Here is a 16,965-nt window from a genome sequence, read left to right on the forward strand (position 1 = left end):
AGCATCAAAGCCCTCAGCAAACTAGGGGTGGCCATGATTCCATGGCCCCTTTCTTTCCTAAGAATTTAGCAGGTGCTGAGCATGTGCTGCTCTTTTTTTATTAAGCTTGAGTTCACAACCCTTTCAGATATAGTCTGTGTCAATGACTCCTAGCAGTCAGAAGCAGTCGCCTTGTTCTGCTTCTCTCTTATCCACCCGGAATGCATCCTAGCCTGATCTTAATCATCACCCCCTACTTCTGGACCCAGTCTTCAGCACACTGCTGGGAGACATCTTTACCTCCTCTCCCTGCACTTATCCTCCTCCACCCATGCCTTCCAGCGTAACTCTCCACCGTGTGGCAGTCTCATGCTGGTGATTCTGGCACAATCTCCTGCTAGCACTGGTTGTCTTCCTGACATTTTTGGTAAGGTGACCAGATTGTCCCACTTTTGGAGGGACATCTGGGGGCACCTGGCAAATTGTACTTATCTTGAAATTAAAATATATATATTGCAATACTATTTTTGCGTTCTATGAAAATGTTTGTTGCTCCATGTAGACCAAATCTTTAATCAAGACCCCCCCCCTTCAATGGTGTCCTGCTTTACCAATGGTAAGATCTGGTCACCTCAACTGGAAAGAGGGAGCCTCTGGGTCTTCCATGCCACAGTAATGCTAATAAACAATATGGGATTTCTCTATTTCAATATCACAACAAACCTCAGTTAGTACAATCACAATTTAGAAGCCAGCTTCATTACAGTTTGGTACTCACCAACACACCAGAGATTTTTGATCAGCCTGCATCCGCATATCATACTGAGTTTAATAAAATCTTCTTGGTATATAAATCGTAGTATATCTGAATGTTATTATGTCTGAATACAGCTATTACCATCTTTTCACTTTATGCATGATTGTATGTTCAATTTTTACTCTGCCCTTTCTCAAAAAGTGAAACAATGCCACCGACCCCCAGATATCCAGCATGGGATTCACAGCAATCAGGAAGCAGCAGTGTTTACCAGTGGTATGTTTGTGAAGTATACGTGTGAGCCTGGCTATACCCTTATTGGGGAGAAAACAATTTATTGCACTCAGTCTGGCACATGGAGTCCAGCTGCCCCTCACTGTACAGGTAAGCTTTGTATCCACTGTACCTTACTTTCTTTAGATATGCAAGTTACAAAAGAGTTTTAGTTAGGGTTTTGTGTCTTTTTATCCTTTCTTAATGTTTAGTAATATACAAATTGCTATGTGAATGCTGTTTCAGATATTTAAAAAATTAGGCCCATTTAAATAGCTTGTCTCTGTAGGAAGATCAGTTGTTTGGGGGTGCTGAAGAAGAAAGGGTCCTATTAAGGCAGTGGGAAAAACTATACCCCCCGGACTCAGTAAAAGTGTCAAGCATTGACCGGTCCCCGCTTGGGGACCAGCACAGGAGACAACCTTTTTAAAAAGTCATATTTGTGTCTCTGTCTAAATAACAACTATTATAAAGAAATGTTTGTATTTAATCTTCTTGAATTACAAGTTAAAAGTCATGTGTCGATCCATTGTCATAAAACTAACTAAACAAGCATCTCCACACTTTGTTGTGGGAATGGTTTTCAAAGAAAACTTTGTCTACCTGTCTTCCACATTTTAAGGACTCTGAAGAAGCCATGACATGAATTGTCTTCACTATCCTTGGTTATACATGGTGCCCTATTTGCTCCTAAAGGTTCATTATTTTTTACTGCTTATGACCAGAGTCAAGTAATTTGAAGCTTAAACCTGTTGTGATGTCTGAATACAGCTATTACCATCTTTTCACTTCATGTATGATTGTATGTTCAATTTTTACTCTGCCCTTTCTCAAAAAGTGAAACAATGCCACCGACCCCCAGATATCCAGCATGGGATTCACAGCAATCAGGAAGCAGCAGTGTTTACCAGTGGTATGTTTGTGAAGTATACGTGTGAGCCTGGCTATACCCTTATTGGGGAGAAAACAATTTATTGCACTCAGTCTGGCACATGGAGTCCAGGTGCCCCTCACTGTACAGGTAAGCTTTGTATCCACTGTACCTTACTTTCTTTAGATATGCAAGTTACAAAAGAGTTTTAGTTAGGGTTTTGTGTCTTTTTCTTCTTTCTTCATGTTTAGTTACATACAAATTGCTATGTGAATGCTGTTTCAAATATTTAAAAAATTAGGCCCATTTAAATAGCTTGTCTCTGTAGGAAGATCAGTTGTTTGGGGGTGCTGAAGAAGAAAGGGTCCTATTAAGGCAGTGGGAAAAACTATACCCCCCGGACTCAGTAAAAGTGTCAAGCATTGACCGGTCCCCGCTTGGGGACCAGCACAGGAGACAACCTTTTTAAAAAGTCATATTTGTGTCTCTGTCTAAATAACAACTATTATAAAGAAATGTTTGTATTTAATCTTCTTGAATTACAAGTTAAAAGTCATGTGTCGATCCATTGTCAAAAAACTAACTAAACAAGCATCTCCACACTTTGTTGTGGGAATGCTTTTCAAAGAAAACTTTGTCTATCTGTCTTCCACATTTTAAGGACTCTGAAGAAGCCATGACATGAATTGTCTTCACTATCCTTGGTTATACATGGTGCCCTATTTGCTCCTAAAGGTTCATTATTTTTTACTGCTTATGACCAGAGTCAAGTAATTTGAAGCTTAAACCTGTTGTGATGTCTGAATACAGCTATTACCATCTTTTCACTTCATGTATGATTGTATGTTCAATTTTTACTCTGCCCTTTCTCAAAAAGTGAAACAATGCCACCGACCCCCAGATATCCAGCATGGGATTCACAGCAATCAGGAAGCAGCAGTGTTTACCAGTGGTATGTTTGTGAAGTATACGTGTGAGCCTGGCTATACCCTTATTGGGGAGAAAACAATTTATTGCACTCAGTCTGGCACATGGAGTCCAGCTGCCCCTCACTGTACAGGTAAGCTTTGTATCCACTGTACCTTACTTTCTTTAGATATGCAAGTTACAAAAGAGTTTTAGTTAGGGTTTTGTGTCTTTTTATCCTTTCTTCATGTTTAGTTACATACAAATTGCTATGTGAATGCTGTTTCAAATATTTAAAAAATTAGGCCCATTTAAATAGCTTGTCTCTTTAGGAAGATCAGTTGTTTGGGGGTGCTGAAGGAGAAAGGGTCCTATTAAGGCAGTGGGAAAAACTACCGCCCTCATTACGAAATAATCATCTGAATGTAGGCAACATCAGCAATTATGATAAGAATCTGAAATTGGTTCATTACCATATTTAGTCTCGATAAATGTTTTTTGAATGATGAATGAATGCAATATCTGGGCTTAATCCCAACAAAACTTTCCATCCAGCTGAGTTGCAGAGATGTCTAGTAAGAACAGCTTGACACCAAATATACCTTCACCTTTCACCGCCTCTCACTAAGAGCTTCCTTGCCCCACCCAATTAAACAAGCATGATGAAACCACTCCTCACATCTCCTCACTTTGTTGTGGGAATGGTTTGCAAAGGAAACTTTGTCCACCTGTCTTCCACATATTCAGGATTCAGAAGAAACCGTGAGATGAATTGTCTTCACTATCCTCCTCTGTACTTGGTGCCCTATTCGCTCCCAATGGTTCATTCCTGCTTACTGATCATGACCAGACTTAACTAGCTTGAAACTTCTGGAATCTAGCAAGCACACCATCATCCCAGTACCTGGATCCTGTTGTTAAGGCATCTAGGAAAAAGAAGCCTGGAGTTTCTATGACCCAATCACACACGATTTCTAGCTTTTGTGTTCACAACTCTTTTGACTTTGGTCTCTTCACTAACAGAGCCAACTAATTTGAAGCTTAAACCTGTCCTCCAGCATCATTCCTCTGTGCCTACATATGGTCCCAACTTTAAACAGAATGTCAGAGGTGCAGAACTTTGGTTCCATGCTGGAAGGATAACAATATCGCTTGAGCTCCCACATCTTTCTGTTGCTCTGTGTTTCCATTTCTTCGTACAGGAGTCTGGGAAGGTTGGGTGTGGATGTGGCACCAACAGCCTGGATTAACTGCAGCATCAAAGCCCTCAGCAAACTAGGGGTGGCCATGATTCCATGGCCCCTTTCTTTCCTAAGAATTTAGCAGATGCTGAGCATGTGCTGCTCTTTTTTATTAAGCTTGAGTTCACAACCCTTTCAGATGTAGTCTGTGTCAATGACTCCTAGCAGTCAGAAGCAGTCTCCTTGTTCTGCTTCTCTCTTATCCACCCGGAATGCATCCTAGCCTGATCTTAATCATCACCCCCTACTTCTGGACCCAGTCTTCAGCACACTGCTGGGAGACATCTTTACCTCCTCTCCCTGCACTTATCCTCCTCCACCCATGCCTTCCAGCGTAACTCTCCACCGTGTGGCAGTCTCATGCTGGTGATTCTGGCACAATCTCCTGCTAGCACTGGTTGTCTTCCTGACACTTTTGGTAAGGTGACCAGATTGTCCCACTTTTGGAGGGACATCTGGGGGCACCTGGCAAATTGTACTTATGTTGAAATTAAAATATATATATTACAATACTATTTTTGCGTTCTATGAAAATGTTTGTTGCTCCATGTAGACCAAATCTTTAACCAAGACCCCCCCCCCTTCATTGGTGTCCTGCTTTACCAATGTTAAGATCTGGTCACCTCAACTGGAAAGAGGGAGCCTCTGGGTCTTCCATGCCACAGTAATGCTAATAAACAATATGGGATTTCTCTATTTCTATTTCTCTATTTCAATATCACAACAAACCTCAGTTAGTACAATCACAATTTAGAAACCAGCTTCATTACAGTTTGGTACTCACCAACACACCAGAGATTTTTGATCAGCCTGCATCCGCATATCATACTGAGTTTAATAAAATCTTCTTGGTATATAAATCTGAATGTTATTATGTCTGAATACAGCTATTACCATCTTTTCACTTTATGCATGATTGTATGTTCAATTTTTACTCTGCCCTTTCTCAAAAAGTGAAACAATGCCACCGACCCCCAGATATCCAGCATGGGATTCACAGCAATCAGGAAGCAGCAGTGTTTACCAGTGGTATGTTTGTGAAGTATACGTGTGAGCCTGGCTATACCCTTATTGGGGAGAAAACAATTTATTGCACTCAGTCTGGCACATGGAGTCCAGCTGCCCCTCACTGTACAGGTAAGCTTTGTATCCACTGTACCTTACTTTCTTTAGATATGCAAGTTACAAAAGAGTTTTAGTTAGGGTTTTGTGACTTTTTCTTCTTTCTTCATGTTTAGTTACATACAAATTGCTATGTGAATGCTGTTTCAAATATTTAAAAAATTAGGCCCATTTAAATAGCTTGTCTCTTTAGGAAGATCAGTTGTTTGGGGTGCTGAAGAAGAAAGGGTCCTATTAAGGCAGTGGGAAAAACTACCGCCCTCATTACGAAATAATCATCTGAATGTAGGCAACATCAGCAATTATGATAAGAATCTGAAATTGGTTCATTACCATATTTAGTCTCGATAAATGTTTTTTGAATGATGAATGAATGCAATATCTGGGCTTAATCCCAACAAAACTTTCCATCCAGCTGAGTTGCAGAGATGTCTAGTAAGAACAGCTTGACACCAAATATACCTTCACCTTTCACCGCCTCTCACTAAGAGCTTCCTTGCCCCACCCAATTAAACAAGCATGATGAAACCACTCCTCACATCTCCTCACTTTGTTGTGGGAATGGTTTGCAAAGGAAACTTTGTCCACCTGTCTTCCACATATTCAGGATTCAGAAGAAAACGTGAGATGAATTGTCTTCACTATCCTCCTCTGTACTTGGTGCCCTATTCGCTCCTAATGGTTCATTCTTTCTTACTGATCATGACCAGACTTAACTAGCTTGAAACTTCTGGAATCTAGCAAGCATACCATCATCCCAGAAAGGCACCACTGGTTATCACTGCCACCTGTTTATCCAACAGGAGGTCCAGGTCCAGGAGCACACCCCTTAACTGCGAACCTGCTGTTGTGTGTGTGTATGGGAATGCAACCTCATCCAGAATGGGATAACCCATTTTCTGAGTCAGTACTTTCCCCACCAGTAGCAACTCTGTTTTGCCAGAGTTTCAGCTCCTTAGCTCTCACACATTCCAAAACATCCTCCAGGCACCTGTTCACAGTTCCCACAGCCTCCATTGGGTCTGCTGGTAGCATGAGATAGAGCTGAATGTCAGCCCAAATAACTGGATTATCTCTCTCAGAAACTTTATGTAGATGTTGAAAAGCATGAGGGACAAAATGGTACCTTGGGGGAAACCCAGAGGCCAGAGGTCAAGGGGCAGAGCAGTAATCCTCCTGCACCACAGAACACAAATCATCACAGTACAGTCCCAATCCCAAAAGACAATCCAGAAGGATATCATGATACATGGTACTGAAAATGCTGAGGGAGGGCCAGGAAAATTAATAGGGTTGCACTCTCCCATCCATCTCCCAGTAGATGTCATCCACCAGAGTGACAAGTTCTGTCTTAGTCCCATAAGAAGACCTGAAACCACATGAAAATGGATCCAAGCAATCTTATTAATCCAGGCCAGCTACCAATCATTCAATCACCTTGCTGAATAATGGAATATTAGAGACTGAGCCGTAATTATTCAGCTCTCCTGGGTCCAGAGTGGTTGTTTTAGGAGAGGACCCTAATGGAAGCATTGCATCATGGAAGAGGCTTAATGGGGAAGTGTTTGTTGCACCTGACAATAAGTAGTCCATTTCTGTCTCTTTTCTCCTCCTCCCCATAGTTCTCCCAAACCTAAGCCAGAGTACTGAGGCAAAATCAGATCATCCGGCTGCACGAAATAATCAGGTTTCATCCTGCTTGTCTGCTCTGGACCATAACTTCACTACCCTTGCCAAAAGGATTCAGAGGATGGAGATTCAGCTAAAAATAACCTCTGATCATGCAGAGCAGCAACTTTTAGTTCTTTCCTCCTTGGATGTATGCTGGCAGGGAGACCAATGGCCAGGAAAGAATAAAGTGGCCCAAAATTGAAGTCTAACCTTAACTGCTTTGCCAGGATTCTGCCAACTGCTTTTTCAAAAGAAGCTGCCAAAATCAGCTTTTGCAGTGCTTTGCTTTTCACTCCAGCCCATCCGCAGCAGACTAAGGATGGTATTGCAATTCCTTGTCTAAAGAATAGCATGTATCCCTCCCACACTAATTATGGCTCCCAAGCATAGTTCTCTGGGGAATACACCTTTGTAGAAGTTGTTTTTTTTCGTCCCAGAGTGCAACTAAAACCAGGAAACAACCCTACAGCTGTGGGTGTTGGCAATAGCAAGAAATGGTCCCACCTCCATACATTGCTAATCCTTGGTGAGGCAAAACAACTTCTGAGCAAAACTAATGAATGGGGCAAATCAGCATTATATGGTTTTGTTCTCCATATCCCAAGAGTCCTTCTAGTACATAGCTGAGAAGATGAACCACATCCTGAATCACCAAAGTCACAGTGATGGCAAATACTGGTTTCAATTCTGAAAAGGTTGTTCAATACCCTGTGCAAGTTGGTTTTCAGTTTCTTGTACCTGGAGCTGAGAAACAATTTGTCAGATTACCTTATTTGGCTGCAAAATCTTCTGCAATGTGGCAAGTATCATCAATTAACTTTTATTGTGCTTGGTTTTCAAACTGTGTGGTGAAGGGGAATTGATAGCAGGGTTTCTGTAGTTGGAGTTTCCAGACTATCTGGTCCTGACTGATTGTCCTTATGTTGAGACTGAGCAGTGTCATGGCAAGGAATACTACGACAGCATGGTCCTTCAGACTTCATTAATTTCCATGGTTGTTCTTGGATGTGGATATTGACATGCCTTGCAGGAATCACATGTAGCCATCATCTGGATAGCCCTACTGGCTAACAAAGTGGATTAAGGAAACATCTTCCAACTGGGCACTGATGGAGATCAGGCATACCTTATTTAGACATGGTTCATGAACTCCTACTGTATTCCCACAATTACCATCACAACTAGTCTTAGTTGTTGGAAGTCATTCTGGCAGTCACTGTACATGCCATGGGCTGTGGAGGAAGATCTGGTGGTGGACATACTCATAGTGTTCTACATCCTGTACAATATGTGCTAATCAAGAGACAACATGCTTCTATTGCTTCAGTAATCTAAAGTTAATAAGCAGCTACCACAACCATGGGGGAACCTTCCCATGCTCAGAAGCCAATACATGCATATACACCTCAGGCACTTCTCAAGAGCTGATACACAAAACCATCAGGTAGTTTATCTGTGACCACTGCTAGAGGCTCCTCAAAGTCTACACTGTCTCCCTCCCCTTTGATATCTAGGCTATGCGTGTTTGTGTTTTCAATTGTTCTTGTGAATAATCTGCTTGTTTTATTAAAATTCATAGAATGCAATTAATCTTTGTGTTTGAGTGCGCGCAAATAGGTGGGGGTGTATGGGATACTTTTGAGCTTCCAGTGGGGAGTTGGGGAGTGAACACTATTTGGCTGGCAAAAGAAACACAGTATCTTCGGCAAGCATTAGCTATGAGAATGAGCAGAGACAGAATGTCATGGGGAGTGTGTTTGATTGAGTTTATTGGGGGAGGGGGTTGTGCACTGAAAGCAGAAAGAAGAGTTTTCTTAATTTGGTAGGAAGAAACAGTCAGTGTGAAAAAAGAGGCAATTTTGTTCCCTAGTCTCTGGAAGAGGGAATGTAAACCATTGGTTGCTTGTTGTATCAAGTGTGGCTAAGGATTCCAAAGATCAGCTTTAGATTCTCATGATGCTATCAGCCAATGGTAAGGAACCCCATGATATCACAGAGCTTTGCCCTCCATTAGACATTGTGAAGCAGGGTGGGTATCTGAAAACATGCCAAGATTCAGTGATCATCTGAGGGGTAAATCCTGGATTCACAAACTAACCACAAAATAAATCATATATTTACTTTATATTCAAATTGATGCAACTCTTTCCTAATGGTGCTGCATGATTTGGAAGAAGGTGAAAATAATTAAGATCTACATTTTGGGGCATGTTTTAAACATGATTCAGCCACTTGCCTTTCTTTCCATCTCACAGACCTTGTAGAGTTCAGTGTTGACTTTATATATGCACTTTGAATCACTCATAGTAACATTCAGTTTTAAGGGCAAATGAGACAATCAGAAGTGGTCCCTGGAAAAATCATCAGAAATTACATATAAGACTGGAAGTAACAGTGCAAAATAATGCTAGTTATAAGCATAAATAAGTACTTCATAAAATGATGGGTTCTCAAGTACTCAAAGAGTCTATAAGCACTCAGGAAAAAAGGTCTTGTGAGTGTCTTCTAGAAACAGTTGCTTAAAGCAGTGGTCCCCAACCCCTGGTCTGGAGACCGGTACCAGTCCGTAGATCAGTTGGTACCGGGCAGCGGCTCCTGCTCGTCGTCCTCCCCGGCTGCTGCCTTGGGGGCTGCCCTGCCACTCTGCCACCGGCTCACCTTTGGTGCTCTCCAGCAAGCCGCCATAGCTGGGGCTCCCCCTCGGCATGGCACTGCGCAGCTGCTGCTGGTAGTGCCACCCAGCGGGTGGCAGGAAGTCAGGGGCGCCAGTGGGAAAGCAAGTGGAGCAGGGGCTCAGGCAGTGACGTCCCTCAGCAAAAGACTACCCCCCCTGGCCCTCAGTAAAATTGTCAAGCGTTGACTGGTCCCCGGTGATGAAAAGGTTGGGGACCACCAGCTTAAAGAGTTACGTCTGGCACAAAATGAAATTCAGCAATGGGAAGTATTACAGCAGAGGATAAAAGCAACAAAAAAGTTCCCAATGGACATATATATCTGTGCAATACTGGTTGCTCCATCTTGATATAGCTGTCATAGGAAAATTACAGAAAGGAACATCTAATATAAATGGGATCTCAAGTATTTTCCCTGCAAAGAAAGTTAAGAGACTGGGAGAGATTTTATTAGAAAAGTGATAATCCAAGAAAACATACAGTAGATAGTTATGATGCTAGAAGAATTGGTTTTATACCTAGCTTTTCACTACCCAAAGGGGTCTCAAAGTGTCTTACAATCGCCTTTCCCTTCCTCTCCCCACAACAGACACCCTGTGAAGTAGGTGGGGTTGAGAGAGCTCTGAGAACTGTGACTAGCCCAAGGTCACCCAGCTGGCTGCATGTGGAGGAATGGGGAATCAAACCTGGTTGCCCAGTTTAGAGGCCACTGCTCTTAACCACTACACCATGCTGAAGAGTCATCTGCTGCTAGGACTGTTTAATAGAGGAGTCAATGCCTAGCAACTGCCAAACATTCTTAGCTCAAAAAGTGGGACCACCCAATGAGGTCTTGTGGCAGCCTTGTGATTCCAGAACACTTAGCCTGAACAGTAGCAGTGCATGGGGCTACGGTAGAGTATTGGCTCAACAACAGCCAGATTCAATACCTCTGCAAAATACCACTATTCCCCTTCTAGGTGTACTTCAACAAAGTGCTCTGGCTGATTTATCCCAACTCTAAATAGACCACCGGAAATGAAGCAGCATCAGCAAACTAGTGGAATGTGTGCAGAAGAGAAAAAAGATTGTGATCGGTGTGTTTGTGAAACAGAAGAGAAAGTAGCCATACCTGTATATTAAAATCAGGAAAGAAAGAATGAAGTGGTGGGTATAGGGGAACACATTGAATCAATATTTTCTAGATATCAGATTCCTGATCATATTCATTTGTTAATTAATCTTCAATGTATGAGTCAGTCAGTTCGCTTCTTTGAGTTATCTGTCCTGCACGAGTTTCGCCTTCTTTGCCAGGAATTTGCCAATTGTTCTTTGGACTATAGTAGACACTATGGACTGTATGTTTCATATCTAGGCTGCCTTCTAAATGCCCAATCCTTATCCATTGTTGTTCCTCTATATATTTCTGAAACAGCCTAGGGGTGGAACGTGTCCAGCTGTCCAAGTTGGAATAGGGCCAATCAGGGTGCAGCCAGCTTTGCCCTGATTGGCCCTTGCAGCTCCCGCCCACCAGTCCTGAACTCTAGTCTCTTTGCTCTCAGATGCCTCAGTGCCTGGAGCCAGCAGCAATTAAGGGGAAAGGCCTTGGGCAAAGGGTCATGGTGGAGGGCTTGCTAACGAGGGCCTCCTGGCTTGCTGACTGCCTGCTAAGGAGCTCTGTCTTGGCCTTGCTAACAAGCTGCCCAGCCCCCGCCCACCCCACTTGATTTGGCTGCGAGCTGCCGCCCAAGGCCACCTTAAGCTGCCTGGCCAGGGGCACATTTTTAGGGCACGTTTTTAGGAACAGACTTTGCAGCTAGTTCATAAATAATATGATGGATGTATATATGTTACATATGATTTTATGTGTGGCTTTCAACTGAACTCAGGTGCATTTTTTCCTTGCATTGTACTTGAACTGGCTAATTACTACTATGGGTTGATATTCAGCACTAAGGAGCATCCTTCCCCAACCCACCAGGCTACACAAGCCAATGAGAGGTTGGCTTAGTAATGACCCTTCATCTTTGGATCACAATTCAAACACATGATAATCAATCCAAAGATCAGAACCAAAAGACTGAATTTTGAACAGTTTCATAACCATCTAATTTTCCCTCTCACATTTTTCATTGATAGGAAGCTGTGGCCCCCCAATGTCATTAAAATTTGCAGAGCTAACTGATGAATATAAAAACAAGACTTCCTTCCCTGTTAATTCAACTGTGAAATATATGTGCCAACCAGGCTACGCTGGACTTAGAACATCTGCTAAGTGCCTTAGTAATCTGATGTGGTCAGACATTCATGAATTCTGCCGAAGTGAGTTTTTAAAAAATGTCTATATAGAATATGAATATGATGTTATTAGTTATAAGACAGAGAAAGAATGGAACAGTCCTTAACCCAAGATAATTTCATAATGTCTAAATTACAAATCTACTTTAAAAAATGAAATACAGTAGTAATCATACAGTACTTTTTGCACATTGACACAAAATCATAATATTTATCTTTTTCTTCTCTTAGAGAAATCATGTAGAAATCCAGGAGACCCTGAGAATGGCAGGTTGATTGTGCCAGAAGATATTCTCTTTGGTTCCACTGTAAATTTCACCTGTGATGTTGGGTAAGTGCCAGAGAGATCAATAACTGCAAATTCTGTTTCTGAGTTAGGCTCCTTTGCCTCTAATAGCTGCAAACAAGAAGACATCTTCTGGGGGAAAATGTTCATCACAAAATCTACTGGCAATAAAAGTTTTTGTAGCTGATTTTTGCTTGTCAGTCAGGAAGTATCAGGAAATACTGCCCTTGTAGTCCTGTCCTATGGATGTTTATTTACATCAATACAAATAGAATACAATATAAATAAGCCAACCAGATGAGAGAGAGAGAGGAGATCTTGGGCTGGTCTGGATTCTGTAGCTGACTCTTCCAGTGGAAATGGGCTAATCATAGAATCATAGAATCATAGAGTTGGAAGGGGCCATACAGGCCATCTAGTCCAACCCCCTGCTCAACGCAGGATTAGCCCTAAGCATCCTAAAGCATCCAAGAAAAGTGTGTATCCAACCTTTGCTTGAAGATTTCCAGTGAGGGGGCGCTCACCACCTCCTTAGGCAGCCTATTCCACTGCTGAACTACTCTGACTGTGAAAAACTTTTTCCTGATATCTAGCCTATATCGTTGTACTTGAAGTTTAAACCCATTACTGCGTGTCCTTTCCTCTGCAGCCAGCAGAAACAGCATCCTGCCCTCCTCCAAGTGACAACCTTTCAAATACTTAAAGAGGGCTATCATGTCCCCTCTCAACCTCCTTTTCTCCAGGCTGAACATTCCCAAGTCCCTCAACCTATCTTCATAGGGCTTGGTCCCTTGGCCCCAGATCATCTTCGTCGCTCTCCTCTGTACCCTTTCAATTTTATCGATGTCCTTCTTGAAGTGAGGCCTCCAGAACTGCACACAGTACTCCAGGTGTGGTCTGACCAGTGCCGTATACAATGGAACTATGACATCTTGTGATTTTGATGTGATGCCTCTGTTGATACAGCCCAAAATGGCATTTGCCTATTTTACCGCTGCATCACACTGCCTGCTCATGTTTAGTTTACAATCCACAAGTACCCCAAGGTCTCGTTCACACACAGTGTTACCTAGAAGCGTATCCCCCATCCAGTAGGCATGCTTTTCATTTTTCTGACCCAGATGCAGAACTTTACACTTATCTTTATTGAATTGCATCTTGTTCTCATTTGCCCATTTTTCCATTGTGTTCAGATCTCGTTGAACTCTGTCTCTATCTTCCGGAGTATTTGCCAGTCCTCCCAATTTGGTGTCATCTGCGAACTTGATGAGTAGTCCCTCCACCCCCTCATCTAGATCATTAATAAATATGTTAAAAAGTACCGGGCCGAGCACCGAACCCTGAGGTACCCCGCTACTCACCTCTCTCCAGTCTGATGAAACACCATTGACAACAACTCTTTGAGTGCGGTTCTCTAACCAATTCCCTATCCACCTAACGATCTGAAAATCCAGATTGCAGTCCTTCAACTTATCCATCAGAACATCATGGGGAACCTTGTCAAAAGCTTTACTAAAATCCAAGTAAATGACATCAACCAAATTTCCCCGATCCAGCAAACCTGTTACTTGGTCAAAAAAGGAAACTAGGTTGGTCTGGCAGGACCTGTTGGAGACAAATCCATGCTGACTTCCTTGGATCACCAAATTGTCCTCCAGATGTTTGTAGATCGCTCCCTTTAATATCTGCTCCATTACTAAAATGACTAAAAATCCCTTAGACTCTGAATTCCACCCAAAGGTTCATGCCTCCAAGCTTCATAGTACCTTCAGGGAAAGGAGGACAGCTTAGTACAGATGGAACTCAGCTACTGCTTGCTTACTACCAGTAATATCTACCTCACTCCACCTACCCATTAAGAATGAAATAACACAAAGTTCCATTGTTTGATTTGTCCTCAAATAAGTATAAATAAATTTGCACTGAAATATGAACCCATATAGTGAGCTGCTTATTTCTTCCCTTACAGTGGTTCATATTTAAAGTTTATACTTTCTTACTATATGTGAAATAATTAATAGAATATTTGTTTCTTGGGTCTGTGGTTTATAAACCCACATCTGCAAGTCCCAAAAGAGGCCTGGTTCTCAGCTAATAGGAATGGATGTAATTAGGCCCCAAGCATTGGGTCTCATAAGGATTTGTCAGAATCCTTGCTGCAAATGCATATTCTTTCCTGTGATAGTAACTCAAAATACAATCCTAGTTATATGCTTTAGGTCAGAAGGGCCTAGTTACTTTCAGGTACCAAATGCCTACATTATATGTTTTGCAGAAGAAAGGAAATGATAAGGAAAATGGAAATCCAGACATTCTTCTGTTTCATTGTAGGCACAAGCTAATCGGTCAGCCTTCCATAAGATGTGTGCTATCTGGCCAAAATGTAATATGGAGTGGTGAAATTCCATTTTGTCAACGTAAGTAGGACACAGCTTTAAATCTATGCATGCAAATTTCTTTTTGAAATTAAATTAAATTGAAAATTAAAGTGGTAGGAAATATGCTGGCATCATTCAGGTAGCATTACAGACTTACAACAAGAAAGTGTCAAACTGGGAACAATAGCTGTGGCTAAAATTACTTTAGAACTTATGTAGATAACACCATTTGGCTTTACCTGTTGGTAACAGAAGCTCCTAGTAGAATACTTTCTGTTAAAGAAGAACAAATGATTCAAATAATGACCTTAAAAATATTCTTTTCTATCTTTTTCTCTAGGCATACAATGTTACCCACCTCCAGATATTCCCCATGGCAAGCAGGAAGGCAAATACAAAGAAAACTATTCCTATGGGGATGCTGTAACTTACACCTGTGACAAAGGCTATGTTCATGTTGGAGATCCTTTTATTCACTGTACTACTAAGGATGGGGAAAATGGAGTGTGGGTTGGTTGTCAATCCTGTGGAGGTGTGTTTCTCACAAACACAAGTTCTTTTATTGCTTGTATATAAAAGTCCTACTTTCAAGCATGAACTTGGGATCATCTTGGGAAGCATTTGAACAGATATTGCCCAACAAAAGCTATCCATATCCCTAAAATAGTAAATCCTAACCCACTGTCCAGTAATAAAAGTTCAGATATACAGAATGCAGACCTAATGCACTTGCGCCTCTCCATTAAAGTATATTTTTTTTCCAGTGACTCCTTGTCCAGCTCCTCAAGTTGAGAATGGAAGCATAGTGGCTGGTGATTCTGGCAACTATACCTATAAGCACAAGGTTACTTTGGGCTGCAGTGCTGGCCACGTACTAACTGGCTCAAGGGAGATCTATTGCCAGGCCGATGGCACTTGGGACCCTCCTGTACCTCTCTGTGAATGGGGCAAGTAAAAATAGAGAAATTTCACTTATAGGAGATGCTCTGCTTGCAATTGGGGTTCTCTGCCTGCAATCGAAGTGCTGGTGATTGATTAATGTGATGAAAAATTATCTTGTTTCTAACTGGGCACTAATTTGAAGATTATTCTGTAGGCCATACGTTTTATAGCACACGTAAGTAAAAATAATGACGTCACCATAAGCCAGCTATGACTTGGCAACACTTTACACATGCACACAAATGTAAAAAGAAAACATATGTAGAAAGAGTTGTATATTCCGCTGTGGACTCATGTTTGGCTTTCTGCACATGTAATTCAGCTGCAAAAGGCATCAGTGGGTGACTCTGACCTGACATTCCAGTCCCCAGGCTGCTTTAAGACCTTAGAAGAAAAAGACACAGAAAGAAAAAGGCCTTAGAAACAGTTTATAGCAGCTTGGACAGGAGACATTTCTGACCAGAGAAACAATATGAGAATAAGGGCCACAATTTATAGAATCATAGAATCATAGAGTTGGAAGGGGCCATACAGGCCATCTAGTCCAACCCCCTGCTCTACGCAGGATCAGCCCTAAGCATCCTAAAGCATCCAAGAAAAGTGTGTATCCAACCTTTGCTTGAAGACTTCCAGTGAGGGGGAGCTCACCACCTCCTTAGGCAGCCTATTCCATTGCTGAACTACTCTGACTGTGAAAATTTTTTCCTGATATCTAGCCTATATCGTTGTACTTGTAGTTTAAACCGGTGGTCCCCTGGTACCGGGCTGCGGCTCCCACTCCCCGCGCCCCCCCCCACAGTAAGAAACTTCCCAGGCCACAAGCTTGCAGCCCGGCAAGCTTCTTACTGTGGGAGGGGGGGAGAGGGAAGCAGGGCCGTGCACGCGCAATGCGCATGCACGGCCAAGCCGCGCATGTGCTCATGCACCATGCATGGCCAAAACGCACGTGTGCAGCACATTCGCACATGCGTGAAAGTGCCACACATGCAAATTTTCAGCCACGCATGGCGCATGTGCACATATTCGGCCACGTGTGGCGCATGTGCGCATTTGTGGCTGGGCAATCGCCCTCCCTGCTGCCACCGGTCCCCAGCCTGAAAAGGGTTGGGGACCACTGGTTTAAACCCATTACTCCATGTCCTTTCCTTTGCAGCCAACTTATTCATTATTGTTACTGTGCTGATTAAAGCACAATGAAAACACAATGAAGGAAAGGTTGAAGGGGGTTGTGGTTCAGCCATCATTAGAATCATAGAGTTGGAAGGGGCCATACAGGCCATCTAGTCCAACCCCCTGCTCCATGCAGGATCAGCCCAAAGCATCCTAAAGCATCCAAGAGAAGTGTGCATCCAACCTTTGCTTGACGACTGCCAGTGAGGGGGAGCTCACCACCTCCTTAGGCAGCCTATTCCACTGCTGAACTACTCTGAAAATGTTTTCCTGATATCTAGCCTATATCGTTGTAGGTAAAGGTATCCCCTGTGCAAGCTGCGGGTCATGTCTGACCCTTGGGACGACGCCCTCTAGTGTTTTCATGGCAGACTCAATACGGGGTAGTTTGCCAGTGCCTTCCCCAGTCATTACCGTTTA

At 42.5% G+C, this 16,965-nt stretch overlaps 1 protein-coding gene across 2 annotated transcripts in view; it reads left to right on the plus strand.

The window, feature by feature from the left end:
* Positions 1 to 16,965, plus strand: part of CR2 (complement C3d receptor 2) — a 75,126-nt gene that overhangs the window by 18,788 nt on the left and 39,373 nt on the right. For both annotated transcript variants that reach the window (XM_077334840.1, XM_077334841.1), the window contains exons 8-16: positions 938 to 1,120; positions 1,848 to 2,030; positions 2,758 to 2,940; positions 4,982 to 5,164; positions 11,611 to 11,793; positions 12,001 to 12,100; positions 14,387 to 14,472; positions 14,774 to 14,965; positions 15,198 to 15,380. In XM_077334840.1, the coding sequence (XP_077190955.1) occupies positions 938 to 1,120; positions 1,848 to 2,030; positions 2,758 to 2,940; positions 4,982 to 5,164; positions 11,611 to 11,793; positions 12,001 to 12,100; positions 14,387 to 14,472; positions 14,774 to 14,965; positions 15,198 to 15,380 (1,476 nt within the window). The remainder of the gene's footprint in view (positions 1 to 937; positions 1,121 to 1,847; positions 2,031 to 2,757; positions 2,941 to 4,981; positions 5,165 to 11,610; positions 11,794 to 12,000; positions 12,101 to 14,386; positions 14,473 to 14,773; positions 14,966 to 15,197; positions 15,381 to 16,965) is intronic.

The sequence above is a fragment of the Paroedura picta genome, chromosome 4, assembly GCF_049243985.1.
Source record: "Paroedura picta isolate Pp20150507F chromosome 4, Ppicta_v3.0, whole genome shotgun sequence".
In the NCBI taxonomy this organism is placed as follows: Eukaryota; Metazoa; Chordata; class Lepidosauria; order Squamata; family Gekkonidae; genus Paroedura; species Paroedura picta.